The 25,622-nt window shown below is 31.7% G+C and overlaps 1 protein-coding gene across 5 annotated transcripts in view; it reads right to left on the reverse strand.

Annotated features, from left to right (window-relative positions):
* Positions 1-25,622, reverse strand: part of LOC111004116 (ras GTPase-activating protein raskol) — a 117,112-nt gene that overhangs the window by 83,007 nt on the left and 8,483 nt on the right. The window contains exons 1-2 of one of the 5 annotated variants that reach the window (XM_022274977.2): positions 13,711-13,858; positions 11,682-12,601 (exon numbers count right to left, since the gene is read on the reverse strand). The exons of 1 other annotated variant lie outside the window; for it this stretch is intronic. In XM_022274977.2, the coding sequence (XP_022130669.2) occupies positions 11,682-12,480 (799 nt within the window). In that variant the 5' untranslated portion in view covers positions 12,481-12,601; positions 13,711-13,858. Of the gene's footprint in view, positions 1-11,681; positions 12,602-13,710; positions 13,859-25,622 lie in introns of those variants that run through there. 3 more of the 5 variants (XM_022274994.2, XM_022275011.2, XM_022275002.2) reach the window with 3 other exon arrangements.

Raw genomic sequence — 25,622 nt, forward strand, 5'->3', positions numbered from 1 at the left:
AAAAAAAATACACCAACATATTTTAAACGTAACGTTTATGCAAAAACTTGAAAAAAAAAACACTTAAGAATGAAATTTGTTTTGACGCTTTTTATTCATATATTGTCACTTCTAGAAAATTAATATAGATGATGGGATATGGGTAGCTTAATCAAACTATTTAACCATTATCAGTACGTTTAAGAACAAATGAGAATTTATTTGATCGTATAATAATGGAATATTAAAATTAATCAACACATGATATAGTTTTTTATATAATTTATATCTTATTTGTAAGTCGGATATAATATGCATTATACTCGTCAGACGGAACTCCTTCAGACATAAATTATGTGTCGTCAACACGAGAATCTTCAAACCGAGTCACTTCATTGAACTCAAAAGTTCCTATTATAATGCTGATTTATGCATCGCCACGCGAACTTACAATGTAAGCTCAGTAAAGTGTGGGAGGATGTTTGTGTTCATATTTTACGTTTAAAATATATACTATATAATGTTACATGAAACCATATTTTAAAAGAGAGTGCTGCAACGATTTTTATATGCTTACAATTAGATGTAAATGGCACATAAGGAATATGCTTACAAATAAATTATTTACACATTATATTTATACACGCAACAGAAATACTACAGTTAAAATCAATTTTAAAAATATCTAATTTATATTGTATACAGTAATTAAAGCTTTTATTAAGTCTATCGGTAAACAACTGTCGCAATCGGAATAAATACAAAATCAAGTTTCTTTAGTACCTGTTAAAATGTATCCAAATATGGCATTGTAATTGTCCTTTCTGGCGTATAATTGTTGAAAACACGCACCGCCGGACGATAAAATGAAATTAATTTGGCTAATATTAACTGGTTTCAAATATATGTACATGTAAATCAACTTACAAATTCAAGTATACATTGTACTTAGCGATTTTGAAGGAAAGTTTGGTAAGAAAATGAGCAATTATGTAATCTCCTTGCACGAGTCTAGACTGCTCACTCAGGCTTTCTTAGTTTTATAAGTATGACGATTATCTAAATTGTCGGAGTTACGACGCGAGAGTATAGCCAAACCCAGGCACCATTATTATTCGCAAAAGTTTGAGTGTGAGTGTTATTATATAGAGTAAAAATAGTATTCTCTATCATTTACAGTATCCCGATGACCAGAAACCGTTACACCGCTGGTACATGAAGGAACCATCTATTTTTTTAATAGCTTTAATTTGTGCCAACTGGGCAGCACAAGGTACATCGCCAGTGTTGTGTATATGGATAAGGCACGAAGAAAAACCATCTTTTTAATTGATTATGTGTCCCGGGACCACAATTTTTGACGGGAGTCATACTTAGCGCTAATTTCTGACTTTAAATCAATTCCTAAGATCTCAGGACTAAACTAAACATGATAAATATATACATACATAAATATATATATATTTATTACGCTTAGTTTATATATTATATTCATTTATATTCAAAATAGAAGAGAGATGTATGACTTTGATGGCACTGTATAAGATTCAGGTTGAAGAAAAGAAATGTGTTTTTTGTCTGACGCATACAAATAAAGATCAATTTGTCGTTTTATTGTTTCACTCTTTATTCGTCGACAAGCCATTGTTCTAATTTTATAATATCAAGCCAAAACAAAGACGATAACAACACTGTGAAGCTACCTTTAGAAAATTCTTGTATGTCAAAGGTCAAGTTATATGTCACACAAAAAATCAATTTTCTAACTGGTTTCCCTAGCTGTTTTAAAGGTCACGTTGATCGACAAAGGGCTTTGACTCACACTGCAGTGTAGACAGTCGTTCATGTTGCAGGACGATAGAATTATATGAATTATTTATAGTATACAAGAATAGAATTACATTATTTTATGAATTTTCATGGCTTCATAACGTTAGGGAGTGGACGGGTATTGCAACTGCAGAAGAGTTGCTACAGGAAACTGACGGTTAACCTCCAGTAATGGAGAGGCACTTGAAGAAGAAGATGAATTTCCTAATTAAATAATCAAAAGGAAAGTATTTCCGAACTGAATATAATTTCTAATGCGAGAATACATTTCTTACATTTTCTTTTCATTGGTGTTAGTATAAGAAGTACTTTTGCTAATAGCTTGAAGCGCGGTTCTAAAACCTGAGGTCTTGAGATCAAACCACATTGGTACATCAACGGATTTTTCCTTGTAATAGGCATTTAATGCTTACCAAATTAGAAAAATGACCTATATGAAAAATGAAATCTAAAGGCAAGACCAATTAGGGTTCGAAGTTTTTGATTTCTGAAAAAAAACATAGACTACATCTTCTCGTTGGAATATACTTCACCGTCATCGATAGAGACTGTTTTATATTTCGGCGATTATATGTACAGTTGATGACAACAAAATCGTAGTATTTTTAAAAGTCCGGTTAGTAGTTTACACTACGACACATGTAAGTGGTATGCAAAGCCCTAATTATAACTTAGTTCGCATACGTTCATTGGCATTGAACTTATACATCGTGAGAATGTTTCTCTTATTTCTAAGTTACGCAACATAAAAACATGTAGTAATTACTTTGACCACCCTTGGTAATATTATTTCTTTAATATGTTGACGGACTTATCTTCCAGATTAATTCACTACAAACTTAAGTTATACACTTTATATGCCAAAATTTAACGTCTAGAAAATGTTACTTCCGAAAATAAATCAAACAATAACGTTTTAAAAAAAGCAACAATTTATAGCCATTTCATAAATAATAATGTTATAAACGCAAATCTCATATTGCTTTTTTCCTATTAACTGTAGTAATAGTTATTCTACGCTATAGGAAAATGGATACATTCTTTGACAAACTATAAAATCTTGATATATATGCCGTATGGTTATTAGACGTAGACAGAATTTATGTATGAATCGTTAACTGTTCTAGCATGTACGTGCCTCAAGTTTGAATACAAATTAACAACAACATAAATCTCAAACACGACACAAAAGTATGAGTATATTTTGACTAACATAGCTTGAGCTTTTTTACTTAAGTAAACTTTGCCGCGCTTTTAATATTTTTCTACAACGTTTTAAGTAATTTATTTATTTTTAAAATAATTTGTTTAAATAGTAATTTAGTGATTTTATTTCTCAGTGGTTAGGTAGTATAGTATGGTTTTGAGTTTTAGAGTTACAAATAACGTAAATTAAAGTCAGTTTTATGAAAAACATCATGTTTCAATTTAAATGTTTCATGTTTCAATTATCAACCACTAACGCGGCTTTTTTCGTGCATTTTTACATATGATACATACATCAACTACCAATGTTTCCTATTTGACAAGTATATTTAGTTTTATTTATACAGTTAGTTATATTTTTATAGTTCATAAAAAATAGGTAGATATTTTGTTTTTGGGACATGATACAAATGAGCAAGCGGGTCACTTTAAAGCAATAACCGCCACCCATGGACACCTGCAACATGGAGGTAGCGGGTGTGTTGACGACCTTTTAGGGAATGGTACCTTCTTACGCTCTTTTCTTTAAGGCCCGTAAGTCGTATCGGTTTGGAAATACTTACATATAGGGCCTTAACTATTGAACCCATTTCTACCAGTTTAAAACTTTTATTCCATACAATTAAAAACAATTGCTTTTACATAAAGTGTTTCATTTCTTGATATTATATAGTGTAATGATCTAGATCAGTGCTATTCATCATTGCAAAATTTAGAAATTGTGACATAATTATACAATATGTAATTGATGTAAATTAAGCATTAATTTTACAATTTACATAGCGTAGGCGGCAAGGGGCCAATCTCGGCCCACATAGAGAAAGCAACGACACAAATAGACTGGAGCCAGTCTAACAAACGAATTAAGATTAATCTTGGCGTAAGAATGATGAATGAAACAGGAGGAATACTAAATTATATTATTGGACTTTACTTACAATATGAATTTAATCTTTTGCCAACAAAACTTTTAAAGATTCCCAAGAACAATAGTAGAAACATTCCTAAATAGGGGCTGGTAATAAATAATTAGATTATACTGCAATGACAAATCTACGGGCATATCTCCATTCAGAGAGTACCTTATTCAGACTATACTAAATACATAAAAGTATATACTAAATACATACTATATGAACAACAATTTTGTAATGGTATTTTAGTTATTTGAGTTATCTTAAGGTACATTATGTCATCAAAGGTAGATGAATCACACAATGAATGAAAACAAATGTATCAGCTGAAAGCGATATGCAATTTTATGCCTCAGGAAACATACCATTATAAACATAATGCATTCCCACAAATGCGCAGTAGAATGTAGTAATAACAATTATTGTTTTACAAGCTTTATCACTGTAGAATAATATTCATTGACGAGTTCATCATACTTAAATTTAGATTCAAAAGTTTAGAAAAAATAAAGACTTATATGACAGTCATGTGAGAATAAAAATAAGTTTCGGGTAACAAACATATACAATGCTTGTTTGTTTGAAACAATTTCTTTACTGACAATGGATGTCATTTTGAATATATATAGGGTAATGACAGTTTGGATAGCACTACTTTTAACAAGCTCCAAAGAAAATCATCGACATAACTAGCTGTATATAATTACAACAACGTAACACATTTACACATTCAAAACGGAAGAGTTTGTTACAACTTGTTCCCATAATTACCTCATAATGGTAGAGTACATGACATAGATGTCATATTGCCATATAAGCACTTTCACCATTGATGTAGGTCTTGGCACAGGAAGCACGTAAGCTATTTCCATGAAGATGCACTTCCTCTAACACATCAATACAATAGTTCATTATCATAAATCGAAGCCAAGAGACGCTACAACCTACACTGCTTTACACTTTAGGAAGACAAATAACTTTACAAAGCATTCACATATGTATCGAATAAAATAAATTACATATAAAATACAATAGGCAACAGAAAATAATATAGAATTACTAGCAGCATTTACGTTGATTATTATATATTATTTATTACTTTATATTAAGTATTTTAGTGTGTCTCATTAAATTTTCCATTGGGTCATCATTGTCACCCTTTGGTAATCAAGAGCAAATAAGCATTTTATGCAGGATTTAAAAAAAGTTATAAGACCACAGCGCATGTGTGATATGTATTATATAGTCAAGTCAAATCATTTATTCCAAAAAGACCACCTAAAATGGTACTTTTGACCGTTAAATAAAATATAAAAATGATTCTAGTTGCCCTTCCAAAAGGTAGTTTCGTGTGTAGTAGAATGGGCAAGAAACTACACAACTTAAAACATATCAAATAATAAACCATATTAGATATCACTACGTATAAAGAATCACTTTATTTTTTTATATATTTCTTAAGCTCCTTTTGCTCTATTTAAAACCAGTTTTCAATACAAGTATAGCCAGTAGTGTTATAATATCTATGCCACCAATATTTATTTACTTAAAATTATCACGCAAGCTATTTAAATTATAAACCTTAGATTGCATGCTATGAATTATGATCATACTAATTACCGAATATATTTCAATAATTATTGTGTCGAATTTTCAATTAAAATAAACAGAATAATTAGACTTTTCTATCTTTGCTTACATACAATCTACGATAAACATTATATACCTCAAATGTTCAGAAAGGCTTAAGAATGTATCAACATATATGCACTGAATTTATATAATAAATTAAAATATCTCGACGCTAAAGAATTTATCTAAAATCTGCAATGCGTATAGAAAAACCTGCATAAGAAAACGGGGTCTCTACACTCTTTAACAATTTATATACTACATTAGGTTTTATTATCAAGCAAAGACGAATTCATCTAGTCGTGCCCATTAATAAAAGCTGACTTATTCTTAATACATCACGTCGCGATTGGCCTTATTCAAAGCGGCATCAAAGAAATCCTTATGAATAGACTATTCAATTTTTCAGTTCACTTGTGGCACTGTGAAAGGGGATTATTTATTAATGGCTGAGTTCAAGTCACGAAACGAGTTACACCCGATTTAAATTATTCAAATATTAAGTGCCTAATAAAGAATGGTTTATTAGGCGTTCGAACTTAGGGAGCTAGAATATTGATACTAACTAGACGCGAACCTTATACGGCCAAATGCCATAATAATAATTATGAATACTCGAGTATAATGGTTACCATAGTTAATTTTTTAATTCGTAACCATTGTAACAAACACGTTATAATATAACTGGTCTACATTTTACTATAGGCTATGTTAGTTATACGCAAGACACATAAATATTAACACCAATTGTAATATTACTTTAAATAGACGTGGAGAATTGTTAATATTAACAACATTCAATAATAACCGTTTTATGTATGTATGTGGTAATTATTAATTATACGCTATGATCATCATTATAGTTTTGCTTAGCATAATGCTATTTAAGGAAAATTTAAAAAAATATCGGTGCCTATGTCGTTCGATGTACAAACTGCTTTGCCACATAAGATGTATGAAGAATTTGACTGTTCAGTATAGTGAACATAGAAACATGACATGGCATATTCATAGTCGCGAGTAATTTAATATATATGTAATGAATTCAATATTTGTAAATACTTTAATAAATAATAATAATAAACTTTATTTTGCGAATAACTAGTTCATTTATTAATGTGATAGTAACATTTTTTTTCAACTGCTTTAGTCAATGAGTAGTAACACTAATAGGCTAACACTCCTTTGGCATATTTAATTACTTAGTTAAAATTCTCTTAAATCAAAATCAGACATGTATGTATGTTTAAGGTAATTAGTATGACGTCACTTTAGATATTTAGCTGAACCAGTTTGGAGAGTGACCGCAAGCCGTAAATACAGGTGCGCATACTGCAAGCTGCAAGCTCATACCTTCGTTTTATTACACGAATTAAATATGGCATTACAATTGTTCTAAAACATATGCTCATTCTTTTGAATGTCAAGCATTTTTGTGAATTAAATACTAATAGAATAACGAGGCTCATAAAAATGTATGCCGACTGTACTTAAATTGAATATTTATTAACACACAATAAAGTATTATGCTAACCTGAAAAATACTCAAGGAATTGAAAGAGACCAAACCAAGACTAGGCGGAACTGAAAGGGAGACGAAAGAAGACTTTTTATACAAACATAGACGTGAACGTCAATACTCGTACCTAATTGTCAGCTATAGGTAACGAATGATGTATGTATGTATATGATTTTTAAGTAGAGAAAGTGCAACAGCAGATTTTTTCTAGTATGGTCAGCAAATACCGCCTCTTGGGCTAATTAGTGAAGCTTTCCATATTATGTATATCTTATGCCTTTCATGGATTAAATGTATGTGTTGGGTTCAATTTCAGAAATAACAATTTAAGTATGTACTACAGATTTCCTATAAATATATACGATTGTTGTCAGAATTTACACCTGTCTAAAATAAAGCTATTAGACAAAACTTATATTATAATGAGACAAAACAATAGTAACGTGATATGATTCAGCACATGATATCTATAATTCCCACAGTCACCGCTCGTATTTAATGAAAAACATGGAATCTTATTACGTAGCCTTGACATAAGTACGGCCGTTACAAAACATTTAATACAATTAAAATACGTATTGGTTATAAAACCAGTATATAAAACCTATTAACCTATAATATAGTTACGTACCTATTTTTTCATAGGAATATTAAAGATTTTGGAATTGTCAATTCTAACGGTGGAATCGTAACCAGGACATCATAGAAAGACATTAGCATAAAACATTCGAACCCTTTAAATTTTTCTATGTAATCTTCAACGGATCGTATGAGACGCAGAAATATGTCTGCGCTATTAAGTGCAAATGGCGAATACTTGTATGTGTGCATTACACATTCGTAATTACACAAAAGCTATCCCATAAAATGGGCTTCGCTTCGGGCTTATCTGCGCTTATCTGAGGGTTTAACTTATCTGTAGTCATTTAATAGGTCCGCTAGACCTTATGTTATTTCCTATTTCATCGATGCTTTCCGTCAGCTATAGATAAGCGTCTCGTTTCTCTAGAATCTATTGATATTTGACTATGAAAAATTTCCCTTCAAATATCGTATTTGCACTAACACGACTACTAAAACAGTCGAAGTTAAGTAACTCCTATAGGACTTAATTACTTAATAAAGTTAAAATATATAGTAGTTTTATCATTCATGGGTCGGGGCAATATTAAGTAATTTTAGTTCTGTAGTTTAGATCAAGTTCTAATTAGTACATAGTTCCTAGAATACCTACGGTTTTAACAAGCTTGCCAATGTAGAGAAAATCACGTATATTAGATCCATTAAAGTCAGTACTAGCTTGACCTACAGTGTAAATTAGATTTAGTAACAATTATTCGTATGACTAACAACTCTGAATGTTTGGAGGCTTGGCACGTTATAATCGAAATTTAAACCACATCAAAACGACCATAATTAGATACCGTAAGCTCAATTTCATATTGTTTCGAACACAAATTGCTCGCCATTACGCGATCGCTACACCGCAATAACTGTCTCACTCAGATGTACTGTAAAGTGCATTTCCTTGGTAGGCATATTTTAAATTAATTTAAATAAGACCACACTCATATCGAAACGCCGAAAATAAATAAGAACAATGAAACTTAAGCAATAAAGTACTGCGCTCTCATTGACACTACTGCGTTAGAAACTCGACCTAGCTATTATAAGGGCTGGTATGCGAAAACCCCAGTTGTTGGCTCTGACTGCTCAATATTTACCATAAACCATAATTAAATAACTTTCTCACGAATTATTCCGACTAGTGAAAGGTATGAAAAAGAGTTCCGTAGATTATGAGGTTATTGCGTTCAGAGGAACGTACACATATTGCCCACACTGATATAATAAAGTAGGTAAGTATTTCTTGCAATGCAGTTGTTTGGAAACAAGAAAACGAAAGATGCTAACAGCTGAAACTTGCGAGTGATTAGCTCCTCGCTAAATAGTCTCTACACAGGAACTCAGGAAATGACTAGAACAGTACACAAAGTTTTTACATCAAGGCTTCGAATTGAGTACACTTTTTTACTTGGATTTTCCGTGCTTGTATTTCGATTGTGTTTATTGCTTACATCTATTTATACTAAATATATGCAAAAGTTCGTTTAATATAATTTTCGCGTACATATTTAAATTAAACCTCTTTAGATAAAATAATTACATAACTCGACGTTTTGAATGATTTTCAGTAGAAAACTTAATTAGAAATAGGCGTTAGACATATTTTGATAATCTTCTTAATGAATGTATTCGTTAGATGTTGTGATCACAAAGGTGCAATTCAAAGTAGTCGTAATGTAAGATGGACTTGATAGCTTCTGTTAAAAACAATTTCGCGATGCAGAGCATACTTTTTTTTACAGCGCTTTTTAAACAACCAAGAAGTTAATATGGACTATACACTGCAATTTATATTTCGAATAAAATAGATACGAACAAAAAGTACTTAAACATTAAAATTATATTTTTTTTGTATTGTCCCATTTTCAACAGAATACCATAACAATGACCGTGAGTAGTGTTTATTACTTGCCAGTTGTGGCCAGCAGCCGTGACCTTACATTGTATAACAATGGGAGCAGTCAATTTTTAAAAATTGAAAAGCCGTAAAACTTATTTGACACTGTAAAACATTTCAGAGAATTCACCTTTAAATAACATAGTTTCTGTAATACATATACACATGTGCTTCTACACTGCCCTATATTCGCATCGTCCAGGCACGACCTGGAGCAACAAATTAATAAAGCACAGACCGTGCCTGGAACGGTTCTGTGAAAAAATAGTTGTATATATAAGGGCGGCAAATAAAACAGAAAGAGCGGGTCTCGCGGGGAATCGCGCCCCGGCTCGCCCATGAATATTGTTAATAAAAATATTACCGATGTAGTCGGGGCGTAATTCCCGACGCGTTAAATAATATCAGTGAAATATAAAGTCCCTGGACACTATGGCAGGGGAGTAGAGGGAGAATTAAAAAAAAAAAAAAATACATATACACTCTACGTTTAGAACTTCGAACTTTTAGTAAGATTCTTCTTTAACCAAATGCTTCTCAAATTGAATACCTAAATACCTGCTGCGACCTTGTCTACTTAGAATTGCATTTTCGTTTGGATTGTTTATATTTTAGTTTGGAAAACTCAACTTTTAAAGAAAACTTTTTATATAATAAAAAGCTAATTAAAATATAAATATTTTTATATTTTAATTAGCCCTTACAACATCTTAGAAATTTATTATGTTACAAACCCTAAAGTCCCGAGTTCCATTACCGGCAAAATAATTAATATTCGGACTTGGCAGGCACCGAAGTCTGTTCACCTAATTACGTTCAAATGTGTGATTACGGTACTGAACAACATTTATGAATATTATAATATAATAACGAAAATATTTTGTGCTAAAACTTGATTTCATAAACCTGTTATCAAATCCCAACGGACATTAAAATGAAAGAATTTTAAAACGGTCTAATAATAGGTTATTCGACATAATACTCGTTATTTAAAAACACTTAAGACTTATCGAATTTTGTGATGATCCACTTTTTTGCATATACTTGACTTGATAGTATATGATATTTAGTGTAATCTCTCAAATAGCACAAAATATTTTTATTGATTTACTTAAAAAGCATTTGATATATATAAAGCAATCTACGACTTATGACTATTTATTAATGAAATTCGGATTGATTATGAAAGGTGAGCTATGAGTAGGCTATACGTTAACTACAAATAAAAAATATTTTAAGTATAGGAGCCTATCGCAGCTTTTAGTTGTTAACAGCATTCTTTATTCTCAAGTACAATTCAAACTACACTACACAGCTAAGGGCAACATAAAATAAAGTTTAGCTATTTATTTTCAACCCGTCTGATTTAGCGAACTCGTATGAAGAATTTAAATATTCATTATGTATGCAACAGCACCGTTACTCGTTCATTATTCATTAATGAATTCACGTGCATCTTTATCTTGTACGAGATCCATCGGATTTGCATGTAAGTTAACAATCGTCCTATCTACAGGTAATTAGAAACTTGTGAATAACGGTTAGTCAGCGATACCACTCCCATAAAAGCTCAGCTTCCGTGATGAACAGTTTCATATTAGAGATACAGTTATCTCTTAATAGTGACAGATTTTACTACAGTCTCATCCTGTATTTACTAAATCAATAACACAAGTGAACCAATCTACAAGTTTAAATCATAAAAGCACATATTTAAAATTTTACATTCCATATATTCTTCAATGATGAAAAAAAACAGAAAAGAAATGTATTGGTAAAAATCTCCTGTAAACTTATACAGCGATGCAGCCCATATGGCAGTTAACATTCTTGATATACTTAAACGTAGGTTAGACCGTGATTTTCACAATAGCTTACTGATATTGCGACTATGACAATGACTTTGAGTGATTGATGCGATAGTAATTCCGGACACCGTTGCTCGTATCCAATACAGCTGGTATGTATGGACATAAAACATTACAGTACCAAGTGCAATGACGTTGTTATAATAATCGTTGTCAGTAATGATACATATTTGTAATATTTTATTAAGGGCCCTTAGTAAGAGACTTACCATTGTTTGCGTCTGTTAGCACATGCAAAATTCCACACAGTGTTGGTGGGACCGAGTTGTTTTGTTCGATTGTGTTACATCCTTTAGCATCGGTTTTAGCTGGCTCAAATAACGCTAAGTCCAACCCGTCCATATCACTTCGCACTGATGTCCTATCTTCTTCCACAGCCCCATCGGAAAACTGTTCAGGTGATTCCACCTCTTTCGGACTGCGACTGCACACGCCATCACTGAGAGGATCGCAGCAACACGTATCAGAGAAAGGTTCAAAGTCTCTACAATCAAACTCGCATCGCTCAAAACTGTCACAAGTACACGATGACAAAGCATCTGACTCCGAGCCATTCACGACAAACAAATTTGCTCCATTTACATCTTTCTGTTGAGCTTCTTCAGACGATATAAAAAACACATTAGATGCGTATGGCACTTTTTGTTGCACAACGTCATTACTAGCCAATCTTTCATTGGAGAAATTAAGATCTTTTTGAAGCGCGACACTTTCCACGGGAGAGCGACAGTCTTCATAACGAGCGAAACTCGATGTATCGGTCAAATTTGAAGATCTATCTACGGAATATGAATCTGCGTAGGGATCTCCGCCATCGGTATGTGGTAGGCGGTAAGGAACGTGGGAGCGCGCGCCATGGAAGATAGTTGTGTAAGGGCAAGTGTGCAAGGGTCGAGAACGGTCTGCACGACGAGGATAGCTAGCGGCAAAGGGGTCACGAGGTGGACCCCCTTCGGCTTCGATGAACGCCTCACTCGTCGACAGCACGTTGTACCGCCAGTCGGGCATCGCTAAACACCATCACTCCATTAAATCACTAATTCTAATCTCTTCTCCTCATAGTTCACTAAATATGACCCACTTTCTAGTAACTGAGGAAAATCAATTTCACTACGGTTGGCATCCGCAACTGCGCAAATATTAATAAAAACCAGTTATGCACTTAGAATGACATCATTGTACGCATGATTGTTTCTGCATGTTGAAAGCCTAAATAATGTTATTAACCTTATTTGTTAATATATATGCATTATTAATTAAATGCAATCTAATCGGGTTTTCTTATCGCTGATAATAAATTACACAAAAACTATTAAGCACTTATTAAATTTTAAAATTAAAACCGCGAAGTAAATCGTAGTACTTTTTTAAAAGATGCTACACGAATAATAAGCGTTTAAATTGTGTATAATACATATTTTACTGTCTAGAAGATAATAAAACGTCGGATTATTCACATAAATCTCCAAATTGAGGCATTGGAAAAATTGCAAGATTATAAAGGCAACTATCGATTAATTACAAAATTTTAGGCTAATTAAAAATGTGTAAATATTTTAAATAATTCATCCGGTAAAATGGAATTGTGTAAGTATAAAAGGTCAATGCCTGAGAGTCGTGCTTAGAAAACGCAATTATTTTGTAAGTACTTTGAAATTGTTATAGCGGGCTGATAATAACAGATGCGGGCCTGTCCAGTCTTTAAGCTTATTGTACCAGAATAGGCTTTCGTGAAAAGTGAATAGTTAATCGTTTTTAGTTCGTGATGCCCGCAGCCACAGATCTTGTATAGATATTGCGGCCGGTTCGGTAAGAATACACTAAGGAACACAAGTTATCATGAATACAAAATAAGAATTTAATTTTTAACAAAGGCGGAAGTATAATGGAGAATGATTTTATGTTTTAAATAAAATCTTTTGATCTTTTTGTTTGCAAACATAAGCAATAGCAAACACCTTAGAAGTCCGTTTTGTTTCACTATTTGATTAACTTCGGCAAAATTAGTTTGTATAGAATGGCGAAAAGAGGATTTTTAACCGGGTCGGGCAGATGTCATCTCATCTCACTTCCCCTTATTAACTTTTACCTACATATTGGCTAAGCTGGTATTGTACCGTACGTAGAGTTTCGACTCTCAAAAAGTACTCAATAAATTGCTATAAATAAACAGATACAATATTTTTATCTCAAACTTTATTTTCCCTATAGCACACAATCCATACAGAGTTAATTTACCTATTCACTAATACTCTCTATAGAAAACAATCAATGAAATACGTAATGCCAAAAGTAGTAAAACCGTTAAAAAACACTCCGCTCAACACTGTCACAAAAAATACTATCGGCTTGCGTGCGCGCATGACAACGGTGCGCGTTCCGAGTCGCGCCCAGGCAGACTGGATGCTAACCGCGCAGGGCGACTTACATTGGGGCTTAAATTTTGAACATCGCTATTTTCTGATACAAAATAGTGGCCATATTTTAAGCATTTTCAAAATTGTGCTTAATTGAAAAAAACCTTGTTATTAGTTAACTAGTTTTCTTGAACATTAGGTCAAAATAATATTAGGGCATTTACAGATGTTGCCATCGACAATATTAATAAGGAATAAGTAAATTCAATTTAAAATAATTTACTAATAAATCAAAATGAATCTATCTCAAGAATCGGAATAAGGAAGCTTAAGTTACAAAGCCATGTGAGTGGGGTAATTCAAAAATGTACACCTTCCCGACAGCGTGATTACAAGTTTCATCTAGAGGCTTATCCATTTGAGCTTTTTAGTATAACAAACTTACTGTAAACCTCAATAAGTAGCAGAAAAAACTGACTCAAGAGTAGGAAGAGGACTAATGTTACAGTTGTTTGATACTGTTAAGAACTAAAATAATATCATTACTAGTAAATGAAGCGGCTACTTTTCGAATGACGATCACAAATAATAATATAAACCTGATTATAAAAAATAAATAATTTATGATTATTTTAGAAAAGACTGCAGATTTTCTAGGAGTTAGCGCCAATCTCAAGCAACATTTGGCATAAACAAAATAATACTTTGCTTTTTATAAATAAATGTTATTACATATACATAAATTTATTATACTCATAAACAGTATCACAATTTAGTCTACACCAAATCTAAAATTAAATCCAGACAAATACGTTCCTGTTTAGTATATAATTTAAACCAATAACACCATTTAAGGTCACAAATGGTGCATTTAGTATGAAATAATAGCCTGGACCGTATGGATGGGGCTGGATCATAAACATAGTACGGAAACATCTCGTCGTAAGTAAAGTTACCTACGAGGTTTATGTGCGCTCTAAATGTTAATGTACTGGCTCAGTAGAATTAATTTTATGGTACCATTTATTTCGTAGTTGCATCTGATCTCAGAATCCTTTTAATATTATTCATATAAATAATTCGCATGGCTATTTCATATCACGAAAGTTTTAGTTTTAAAAGAGTTTAAAGTCTAAATTATTGGATGGCCCGAGTATTGAACCACCTATCGGCACTATCTTTCCCTTGTTATACTAATCTGAATGAATTTTCTTGAATTTACTTTAAATGTACTGTAAGGTAATGTGATAAAAAATATTTTTCAAATTAAATCGTTTCCGGAAGTAATCATTTATTATAGTCCCGTTTTCATTTGATAAGGTTTATTAGTGATATTAACGAATATATTGCACATACTTTAATATATTATAATTTATTTTAAAACTTAGAATAATAAATTGAAATTTAGTAAGGAAAACTCTGCATTTTAACACTCTAGTAAAAAGTTGCAACTTTGCGTTTTCTCAACAACTTGTTTTTTAAATACAGATTCTGATCTTATAATATTGAAAAGAAAAAATATTTAATAATAATCTTTTAAAAATATATTTTATAACCAGTCAACAGTCTTTGTGTCGGCTAATAAAATCCAGATGTCACAATTTGATACGGCAATGACAATTGACAATCATAAAAAGCATTCAAAACTATACTTGATAATATCCATTTTTTAATACCATTGTTGACTTTGATTTAAACGTATCTCCAAGGGAAAATACTATTAGGGGAACCATCGCACAACCCCATATTCTATGAGTTCTATAACATAATTGACAATGCATATCAGGGAACTTTAGATGTACATGTGGTAAGTACACCTTACAGCTAAATTACTATGTATTACTAAACCTTATTTTGCCTTTCAGTGCATTCAACGTTTTTTTGCAATGAGTTCGATTCACAACAGTAAAGAAGAAACATTAGACAATCTCATATCCACTTGACTACAACAATACGGGGGCTGGTTAGTTTTTATCTGATAACTAAAAAGAGGGTGATTTGAACCCCTCGAGTGTAGTATCAGCAATCACACGCGAGCATTATCCTCAAACCAGTTCGTATTTGCATTCGCAGACCGTGTTTAGATTTAACGAGGCGAACTTTGAGTTTTATTACCACATTTTATCTTTAAACATTTATTTCTTAGCTTTGCTTGCGAAAAGCTAATGATAAGCTTATGTAACGTGCATACATATTACGTAGGTTAACAAGTAATTTATTAAATATTTAAGTTTGCAAGGACAGACGTCAAAGCCAAAGTATGTATATTTAAAACAGTTAAATAATTGTAACAAGTATAGACTTTGATTTTCTGATACATAAATATCATTACTGAAAATGTTCTAGAAAATAACAAACGAGACATTTATTTTATTTACATTAAGGCTTATTATATTAAATGAAAGTTGGATTCACACGGGAAGCAACCAACTACTTATAGACAAACTAGGCTTATAGCGCTCAGTTTACTAAAGTTAAAGTCAATATTTTCTGAGAGCATCGGTAAATATACAGTATCATTGTATCATATTTCAAATTAGACAATTTTTTGTGGTGATATTTCAGTCACAGTCACTAATAAAAATGTCCCGCAATCAGCAATGTCAATTGTCACCTGAGTTATTCGAACATCTATACATTAACAACTCAACACAATTATTTTTCAATTCGAACGAATACGTTCCAAAGGTTCGAAAAGACAAACAACTTCACATTCATACAATAAGAAAGAATAAAAATTAAAAAGATTTTATATAATAAAGTACATACTTATCTAAAATATGTATGGTGTGAAAAAATAGCAACTAAACCTCATTGGGTTCATCAACTTCACGGCAATTAAAGAACAATGACGCCCACTGTAACACCAACATCCGTCATTTCAAATCACCAAACCAGTAATCGAGTTGCAAAAATTCTTAGTGAACAATAATTAAAATATAATCAATCAAAAAGTATGCATAGCTAATTAATATGGAGATTGTTTTTTGATAGCGTTTTTAGTGCCAATATTTTGCGCCATACGTAATAATATTTGTAACTACAGGTGAGAACTAGGTAGGAAACAAGTATAAGGAATATATTATTTGTTTACTTATGTTATATATTATATTTCCGTAAAAACTAAACTATGTTATAACATTTATTTATTTATTACTTTTTTATTACTAAAAATGTAATAAACAAAATATATTATTTAAAAGAGTCCCTTAAGGCAAGGTTCCGAAGATACTGGCAGCGTTCCTCCTTTGAATAGCTAGACTAATTCTTTGTCCGAGGTAGCTGCCAGCTCTCCGGTCTCCAGTGATATCGACTAACCTTTTTGATATTTCCCTTCGAAAGCCTTCTAGCGCGGTGTCGAGGCCCTTGGTCCGTGGGGTCCTATACGTACCAAGGGTCTCGACACAGAATGACCGAAATACTGAATAGACCCCTGTATTTGCAGGCATTAGCAGCCGTCCCATCTTCCATGGAATCAAACTCATACCGTACGGTCTCTTGCCATCGTCTATTGCAATTCCAATCGGCTCAAGTAGACTTGGCAGTTGATGGTGGCAAGGGTCGGTCCCTTGCCACCGTCCCCATATGATATCGTTGAGTGCGTCATGTCTCGAGAAGAAAAATGTCCAAGAAAATTTTTTATTGGCATGGTTAATAATAACAACTATAAAGTTTAATTTAATATTAAAACCAGTATTAAGTTAATTTACATTTTTTTTAAATAAACATGATATTTTCATATTCGTTTGTTAAGAAATGTACGCTACTGCCATCTAGTAAAAGATCGTCATTTACTTAGGACGCGATATTTGTGAAAGAATCAAAAGTCATGCACAGATGGCGCTAATACATCTTCTTAGTATATCTACTTAGCACTAGATGTCAGAAGTAATAGAAATAGAACAATGTTTTAAAATAATATTGTAAAATAAAATCAACCGCAACGCACTCGCGAGCCCCCTGGCATTGAGAGTGTCCATGGGCGGTATCACTTAACATCAGGTGACCATCCTGCCCGTTTGCCCTCTGTTCTATTAAAAAAAAATGTTTCATATTGTCTCTGATCTTTATGCCAAATCATGTCTATAATCGCTACGTCTATTAGTCAAATCCCTAGAAGAATAAATCTTACCCAAAGTATCGTTTTAAGTTTAGGTTAATATATTTAGATAATTAACAATTTTTAGGAGTAATGTAATTTACGATGGTTATTTTTAGCTTTATATTGTAAGATGTACAATTTTGCATGATATAAGGACTTTTAGAAAATTTTACGGGTTTTTTTTAACTTAAAGGCAATGTGTTCGTAACATGTACATACAATCTTTCAAGGTAATAAAGAACCTGTTAAAGAATAAATTTCATTTACAAATATAATTAATACGCCGTGCATTCAAAACTTAGGTACTTATATATATTATATATGCGGTGCAGAAAACCAAATTAAAAATAGCCAGTGGCTCTTTATCTTTGCATTGGTATTGTACAGAGTCAATGAGTATGTAAATATTTTACGAAATTGGTATGGTGAGATCACCGATTTGGAAAACGCCTGGACACGTCCTTCCTCAGTCCTCACCCATCCGGTGCAACGCAAAACGTACCGTTAATTACGAATATTTAATAAATATAATGACATTTGAACAATATTATTTTTACTCATTCCTCATTTCCACTTTAAATTTCCTAAGCACTTCTATTAAATATATACCTAGCTTTCTTGATATATGTTTATTTGACATAATCTTCCATTAATAAGTTTATCGCCATGATGATGATTATATTATTATTTTGTGTGAATAGATTTGTCCAAAGTAATAAAATTACAAAGATGAATATAGTATTCATTTTAAAAACAAAGTGGTTTAAACACATGAATTTATTTGCTTCATACATATATGTATTTAGCAATAAAGGTTGGATACCAGTGTGTTTAAACTATTTCAACTATGTTCTTAAAACACGTAAATTGGATTGTCGTGTTGAGTACGGATTCATTTAAACAATCGGCCCATTGATCTATAATCAGCTGTTAATAAAACGCATGATAAAATCAGCTCGTACGTGTTTAAATTGCTGTCTGTGTATGACACTGTAATTATAAAACTTGTTTAGCTTAATCAATAAAATATTAGAGAAAATCAAGTTTGCAACTTCCGTGTTTCATTTAATAAAAACATTTATGCGAAAAAGTAGGCACATTCCTCTGAACTGCGTTTAGAAATTTCAGATTATAATGGGTCCTAAAACCTGGGCGAAAAAAGTTTTAGTGGTTTAATCTATCTACATAATTATGTTAAGACCAAAGACGAAAATAAATAAGAAATATTAATTTTAATATCATAAAAAAAATCTTTCTTATTTATTTTGTTATTAGTTTAAATTAGAGAATACCCCAGAATATTAAACTTATAAAAATTCTTAGTAAATAGTATTTCAAGTTTATATACTATAATATAATAGACAACCAGTGTATTATACATATAATAAATATATACAATAAAAGTAGGTTTCACGCTTTAAAAATATGTAATTGAATCATTAACAGCTAAACCTAAAATGAGTAAGACGACCAAATTAATCAGATTTAAAAAGATACATAGTCATTAAAGGTTTCAATTCGTGTTAGCTTAAGTTGTTTTGAAAGTTAATATTTAATTCTGAAGCCAAGAAATCTCAATAATTAACAGTAGCTTATCTATACATAAAATAATAATAAACAAATACCCTAATGTTATCTTAGTTCTTTAATTTTTTCCTCATTACAATTTCATTCCGTTCAGCATTACCTTAACTATATGCGAGTAAATCATCTGTCACTTGGATCCTTTAATTACTTTCGATTCGGGTTCTGTTTGTAATGCTAGCTTTATTCCCTGTATTATATTTAATTAATTTCTTTTTTGTATTCGCAGTAGTTGTGATTACAGGATTATTAGACATTTGACGTAGGAATTCCCTTTAAGTGGATATAGGGGTGACCATTTGACCAATACAGAACCAAAACAGACCAATCCGGGGATTATAGAATCTAGATTCAATGTTAAATTGGTTAAATTTAGTTTATAGTCGCCCACAATAATATTATAATTTATGTAATTATTACAGTAAATTATGCAACATATTGCCTGTATACTTGTTATGTTAATAAAATTAAAAAACCGTCAAGTGGAATAAATTACTGTCGCAATATACATAACTTCGGTGAATTTCAACAGAATACTACATTCGCAATACTAAATGTATGTAAAAAATTTGAACACAATGGAAATTAATTTCTTCAGACATAATATTGTGCGTACTTTTATATCATTTGATTAAGTTATTAAGAGCAGTCTGCACATCACAGAAAGTAATTTTTCTGAATGCCTGTCCTTGTCCTTACCAATGAACCGATCAATTACGTCTATATGAAGTGAAGAGGGCTGCCTAATAATGTAAATAGAACCAACGGTAATTCGTCTACTCTCGTCATATACTACTGCGACTTAGTATCAACCTCCTTACACTTATTACAGCGATTCGTTGTCAAGAGCAAGTATACGGTTTAGACATTAGCAGAAACATAATAAATTGATTTAGAACATTAAAAAGAAACAGAAAGAACTGCAGAAGATTATAAGATTCGATTAGATTATAAAAAAATTAGACAAATTAATCAAACCGCTTTCTCTGAGATAAAAGAAATGCCTATTGAATTCCCCTCATTCGTAAGAACCATTTTTTAGGTGATAGCAAATATTTAATCACCCCCAAATCCCAATTCAAAATGTAATAACACGAAAAAGGGGACACATTCGAGGGTGAAACAATCGGTTGCTTTTTTATTATTCTATTTTATTTTGTATTTTATTCCTAATACTAACATAATAATATATTTGACGAAACATTACGTACAAAAACAAACAAACATTATATACAAGAAGGTTTGTCGTTTTAATGTAATTCAATAACTAACAAATAACTTAATTGATTTATAGTAATTAAACTTTACAATATAACCCAAAGCTCACAGGAAGCCGATACACAGATATAAAACGTCAACACAGTTACGATAAAATTATGACATAATATATATAAACGGGTCTGTTTACTCACAAATTCCTGCAATTCAAATCATTTTTTGAATTTTATCGCCATACTCTGGTTTACAGGGTGAAGCACTTGCATCTATTATAAACTAACTGCCCCCGCGGACTTTGTTTCGCCTTAATATGATTTTACTTAGCTTACCTTGTAAGTCCCTACATATGCAACATTTTGATGTGCTACTCCAAAGAGATTGTTCGTTTTATGGAATAACAACAGAGTACTAAATAAAACTAAATTTTCCTTTTTCACTCCATAAAGAGCTTCTTAAGAATCCAAGGAAGAAATAATAAAAAATCTCGAATTGGTCCAGCCTTCTTAGCGACATATTTTGCGATTAATTTTTAGGTGTATACATCACGCTGGTTCCCACGTATTAACGAACGTTATAACGAACAGATTTATTTTTTTCAAATTAAAAACGATAGAGTAACAAACGAAATAGTGATAGTATATAAGTTTAGTTTATATTTACATAAATGTCTTTTTACAAATAAATAATAATGACACTTGAAATACAATCGACAAAATGGAAAATTTAATAATGTTATAATTATTGTATTATGCCAATACGAGGTATATAGGCCTTATATCTACCTCTTAACTATGGTAACTAATATGGTAATACCTCTACGAAAACTGTATAATAAAGGTTATATGAGTGCATATCAATTTCACGAAAACATTTTTCTTTTTTCATTTAGGGAGTTCCGCATAGGGTTGTTAAAAGAGGGCAGACTTGAGGACTCCATTATCTCAAAGCGAAAGGTAAATGTTTTCCGTGATATAAGGTTCCCTGTTTACCGTTGTGTGCTGAAGAAAACTAACCTTTGTCACTTTGTTTTTATGTAATATAAAATGAAATTTATTTGAATTAAAAACATTGATTACATTTTTATATTCACCTACAATGACCCTCGAAGAATAAAACAAAAGTCCGTATAAATGCAAACACCTAAACAACTATCGACCTTTCCGTCTGTCATGCATTAAGCGACATATTTTAAGTAAGACAAATGAATAGCTCAAATATACAAAGAGGCTATAAAATATATAAACGCTAAAGACTCTATTATCTTTCCTCAGTTTTGGTATGATCTTGTAGTGTAAATTCGTACGTACGGTCTGATCATTCGTGTTTATACTCATTACATACCTATAGCTCTTTACCTTTTACTTGTATATTGATTATTATGTCATAAAAAGTATTTCTTCATCACGTAAAATTGTACTTGTTCGTTGATCTACTTGTTCGTAAATCTTTAATGAATTACATCGCCTGTTGTTTTGTTTATCGTCACCCGCTGTTATGGCAACCGACATAATTCGGAACGTAAACACATATACATTAAAGTCTGCTAAAATTCTAACAAATCAATAATTATTTAGCTAACCGGCTATGTGACTTTGGTTGGTAAACGTCTGTCATCGATTCCTAGTGTACCAATAATTGTTTCGGTAATGGAAGGCACATTACACAATACAAAATATATTTAGTCACATTATTAAAAAGATTACATTTGTGAAATAACATTCAATTTAGAAAACGAAACTATTATTAATATCTTATAGAATCTGTGTTTTAGCTTTTACTCATCTATAACAGCACGATTTTTTAGCATTCAGTTATTTTATATTATTTGACCCTAGGCTATGTGGCGATATGTTAAACGATAAAACGTCTTTTATCAATTATTTTTTTAAAATATAGCTACATGCAACAATACAAACATGTCGCTAATAATTGATCAAGCCGAATTAGTTATGTGTCAGTTTAACAGGCGAGTATAATCGCCTTGCTTGGTATTTTGTTCTCTACCAACAGTTGACCTTAATTACAAACAACTTAATAAATTTTAAAGGACAGTTGATACTTAACTGTCGTCAATTAAGAGTGACATTATTTAGATGAACACTATAAAAGCTGAGATTACATATTTATAGAAATACTCTGCACCATGTCCCACCCGTCATATTAAAAGTTTAGCAGATATATGTTTCAGTGCCTTTATATGTAAGTTGCGTTAAGTATAAAAACGCGAAATATCTTATTTCTTTATTCTCATCCCATTTTCATAAAAACACGTACATTAATGTACTTTAATTGATAAATGCCTACATGATTAGCTCATAAAATGCCAATTTAAAAGTAATAAGTGGTTAATTAAATTCTTTACGACAATCATACGATCGGACTACAGGTAGACATTGAGCAACGGTGTGACCTCGTTTGATAATTGAATTAGGTATGCAATTTTCTTCTTTGCTATTTGTTCTATTGTGTTGTTTAATAAAACGTATTAGTACTAGGAATCTAGCCTCAACCTACATTAGATTCCCCTAACTTGATATCATTATTTTTGCAAATGAATAGTTAAGATATCGACACATCAGTAGGGGTTGGTAAGCGTCTGGACCGGCGTCTGTCAATAATTCGCAGAAATAGGCGTTGGCATGGCAACGAGGGTGCCCTGTAGGCATGCACAATGCAAGCGAGGGTTGAGGGTGGAGAAAAAGGCCGTTGTCTAGCTTCGGCTTCAGTTACGGTTTGCATTTATGTCAACCATGGAAACAGTTTGCCGGTATTTTGCCATCTAAATTACTGGGCAGAAAAATGCACGCCTGCTCATTGTAATATCTTTTTGTGTAGTTCTCATGAATTTACACAACAATGAGCCATGAAAGTCGTGACATAAAATCGTGGAAGTTTGAAGAGACTAATTCTTTGACATATAAATAGATACTATTTCTCCTTTACAACTAAAATTTAATCAGCTTAGCGGACATAATCTGACATTATTAAAACATTAAAATAATTTAACCGGCCCAAAATTTCATAATATTATTCTTATGAATTTTATCTCATAAATAAATTTACGCAAGATTATGATTTGATGACTAAAAGTCTGAGATCTTGAAAATTTAAAGCAAATCTTTTGATTCGAGATAATATACCAGTTTTAGCAACAAATTATAACAAGGACGTAGGTAATTAACATTTGCATTTGAGGATTCCGCTTACAGGTTCTTTAATTATTATGCTTTGGCATATTTCCGCAGTTTTAAGTTTGAAATAAGTTTGAAAAAAAAATATTATACAATCTTCATCTTATCTTTTCCGAACCCCACAATATCTGTACTTTCGTTTTTTTTTTCACTAAGTTGTAAAATATGCAGAAGCATAGTCATATACTTAATAAAAACACGCTAAGAAATATGAATATTTACACATTGAGATTTTCAATCTTATTTATTACAATAAATGTGTTTTATCTAATTATTACATTCATTCTTGCTAACTAAAAAATCTAAGTCCACTAAACTTATTTACATGTCAATAACCGATGACAGAGCAACGACCTAAGTTGGAAGTTCGCATGAAATCACCATTTTATTCTGATCCATTGTTAACTCTATACAATCTACTTGTAATAGAAACTTAAATTTGAAGGCATTTGGCAAATTCTAACACTACAGTTACAGAATATATTTTATATACAGACTAAATGCTAACTTATTTTTTTTTAAAGCAGGATAAAACAGTGATGAAAACTAATTTAGGAAATGTTAGTCAAGTAAATTTTTCTCATGGTAATAAGAGAATGTCATCCAGTCTCTTGAGACTCGCTCCACTGAACCAAGCCAACTAAAATATCATATTAATAATATTAAATGGTACACATAAATGTATATGTCATAAAATAACAGTAACATTTCAATGTTTTTATCGCTATGTGAATATAAAAGACATTTGAATTCGTTGTTTATGTGAATATTCACTATGAGACATGAATCTAGCAAAGTAATTTTAAGTCGTAAAAGATTCCGCAGGAAAACATTCTTTGTAAGGTTTTTTGTTTATATTATAATTTATAAGCGAAAAAAAATCAGTTTCGCTACAACTTCTTTAGGTCTTGGCCTCAGATTTCTGAATCTGTTTCATTATAATTTTTTTAAATGTAATAGGCAAGTAGGTGATCAGCCTCCAGTGCCTGACACACGTCGACGACTTTTCTGGTCTAAGACATGTCGGTTTCCTCACGATGTTTTCCTCCACCGTTCGAGCAAATGTTAAATGCGCACATAGAAAGAAAGTCCATTGGTGCATAGCCGGGGATTGAACCTACGACCTCAGGTATGAGAGTCGCACGCTGAAGCCACTAGGCCAACACTGCTCTTACTATAAGCGAAGTACATTTAATACTTGATGGATTGTAATATAACAAATAATCTACATATTCTAAAGAGGAAGCACATTAAGTAGTCCTTTCAACTGTCATGTCTTTAGGCTAGAGAAAGTTGTAATGTACTGGTAACTGGCATTTGACCGAAAACATATTACATAAAAAAGGTCGGTATTACGAAATTTGTTTTCTCCATACGTACCTTATACAGGTTGTTTTTGTATACGTTTTATGGTTTAAGTTTTCAGAAGTGTTTATATGAAAGTGCTAATCCACTCATGCATGACTTAATATATGCTATCGGCCCAATCAGTATTTTTTCAAAAAATCCAGCGGTATATTGCAAATTCCAACGCGATCGTAAATGGCGTTAATATGGCAAAACAGTGTAATAATCTTAAATTTTTCTATCACTTGATGAAACAGCCTCTATCTAGCCACGAATTTGATAGGACGTAGAATTGGATGATTAATACAAGAAATTCCCGTTTATATAGGTTAAAAATATCTGACGGGCCTA

The sequence above is a fragment of the Pieris rapae genome, chromosome 12 (genome assembly GCF_905147795.1).
Source record: "Pieris rapae chromosome 12, ilPieRapa1.1, whole genome shotgun sequence".
Classification (NCBI taxonomy): Eukaryota; Metazoa; Arthropoda; class Insecta; order Lepidoptera; family Pieridae; genus Pieris; species Pieris rapae.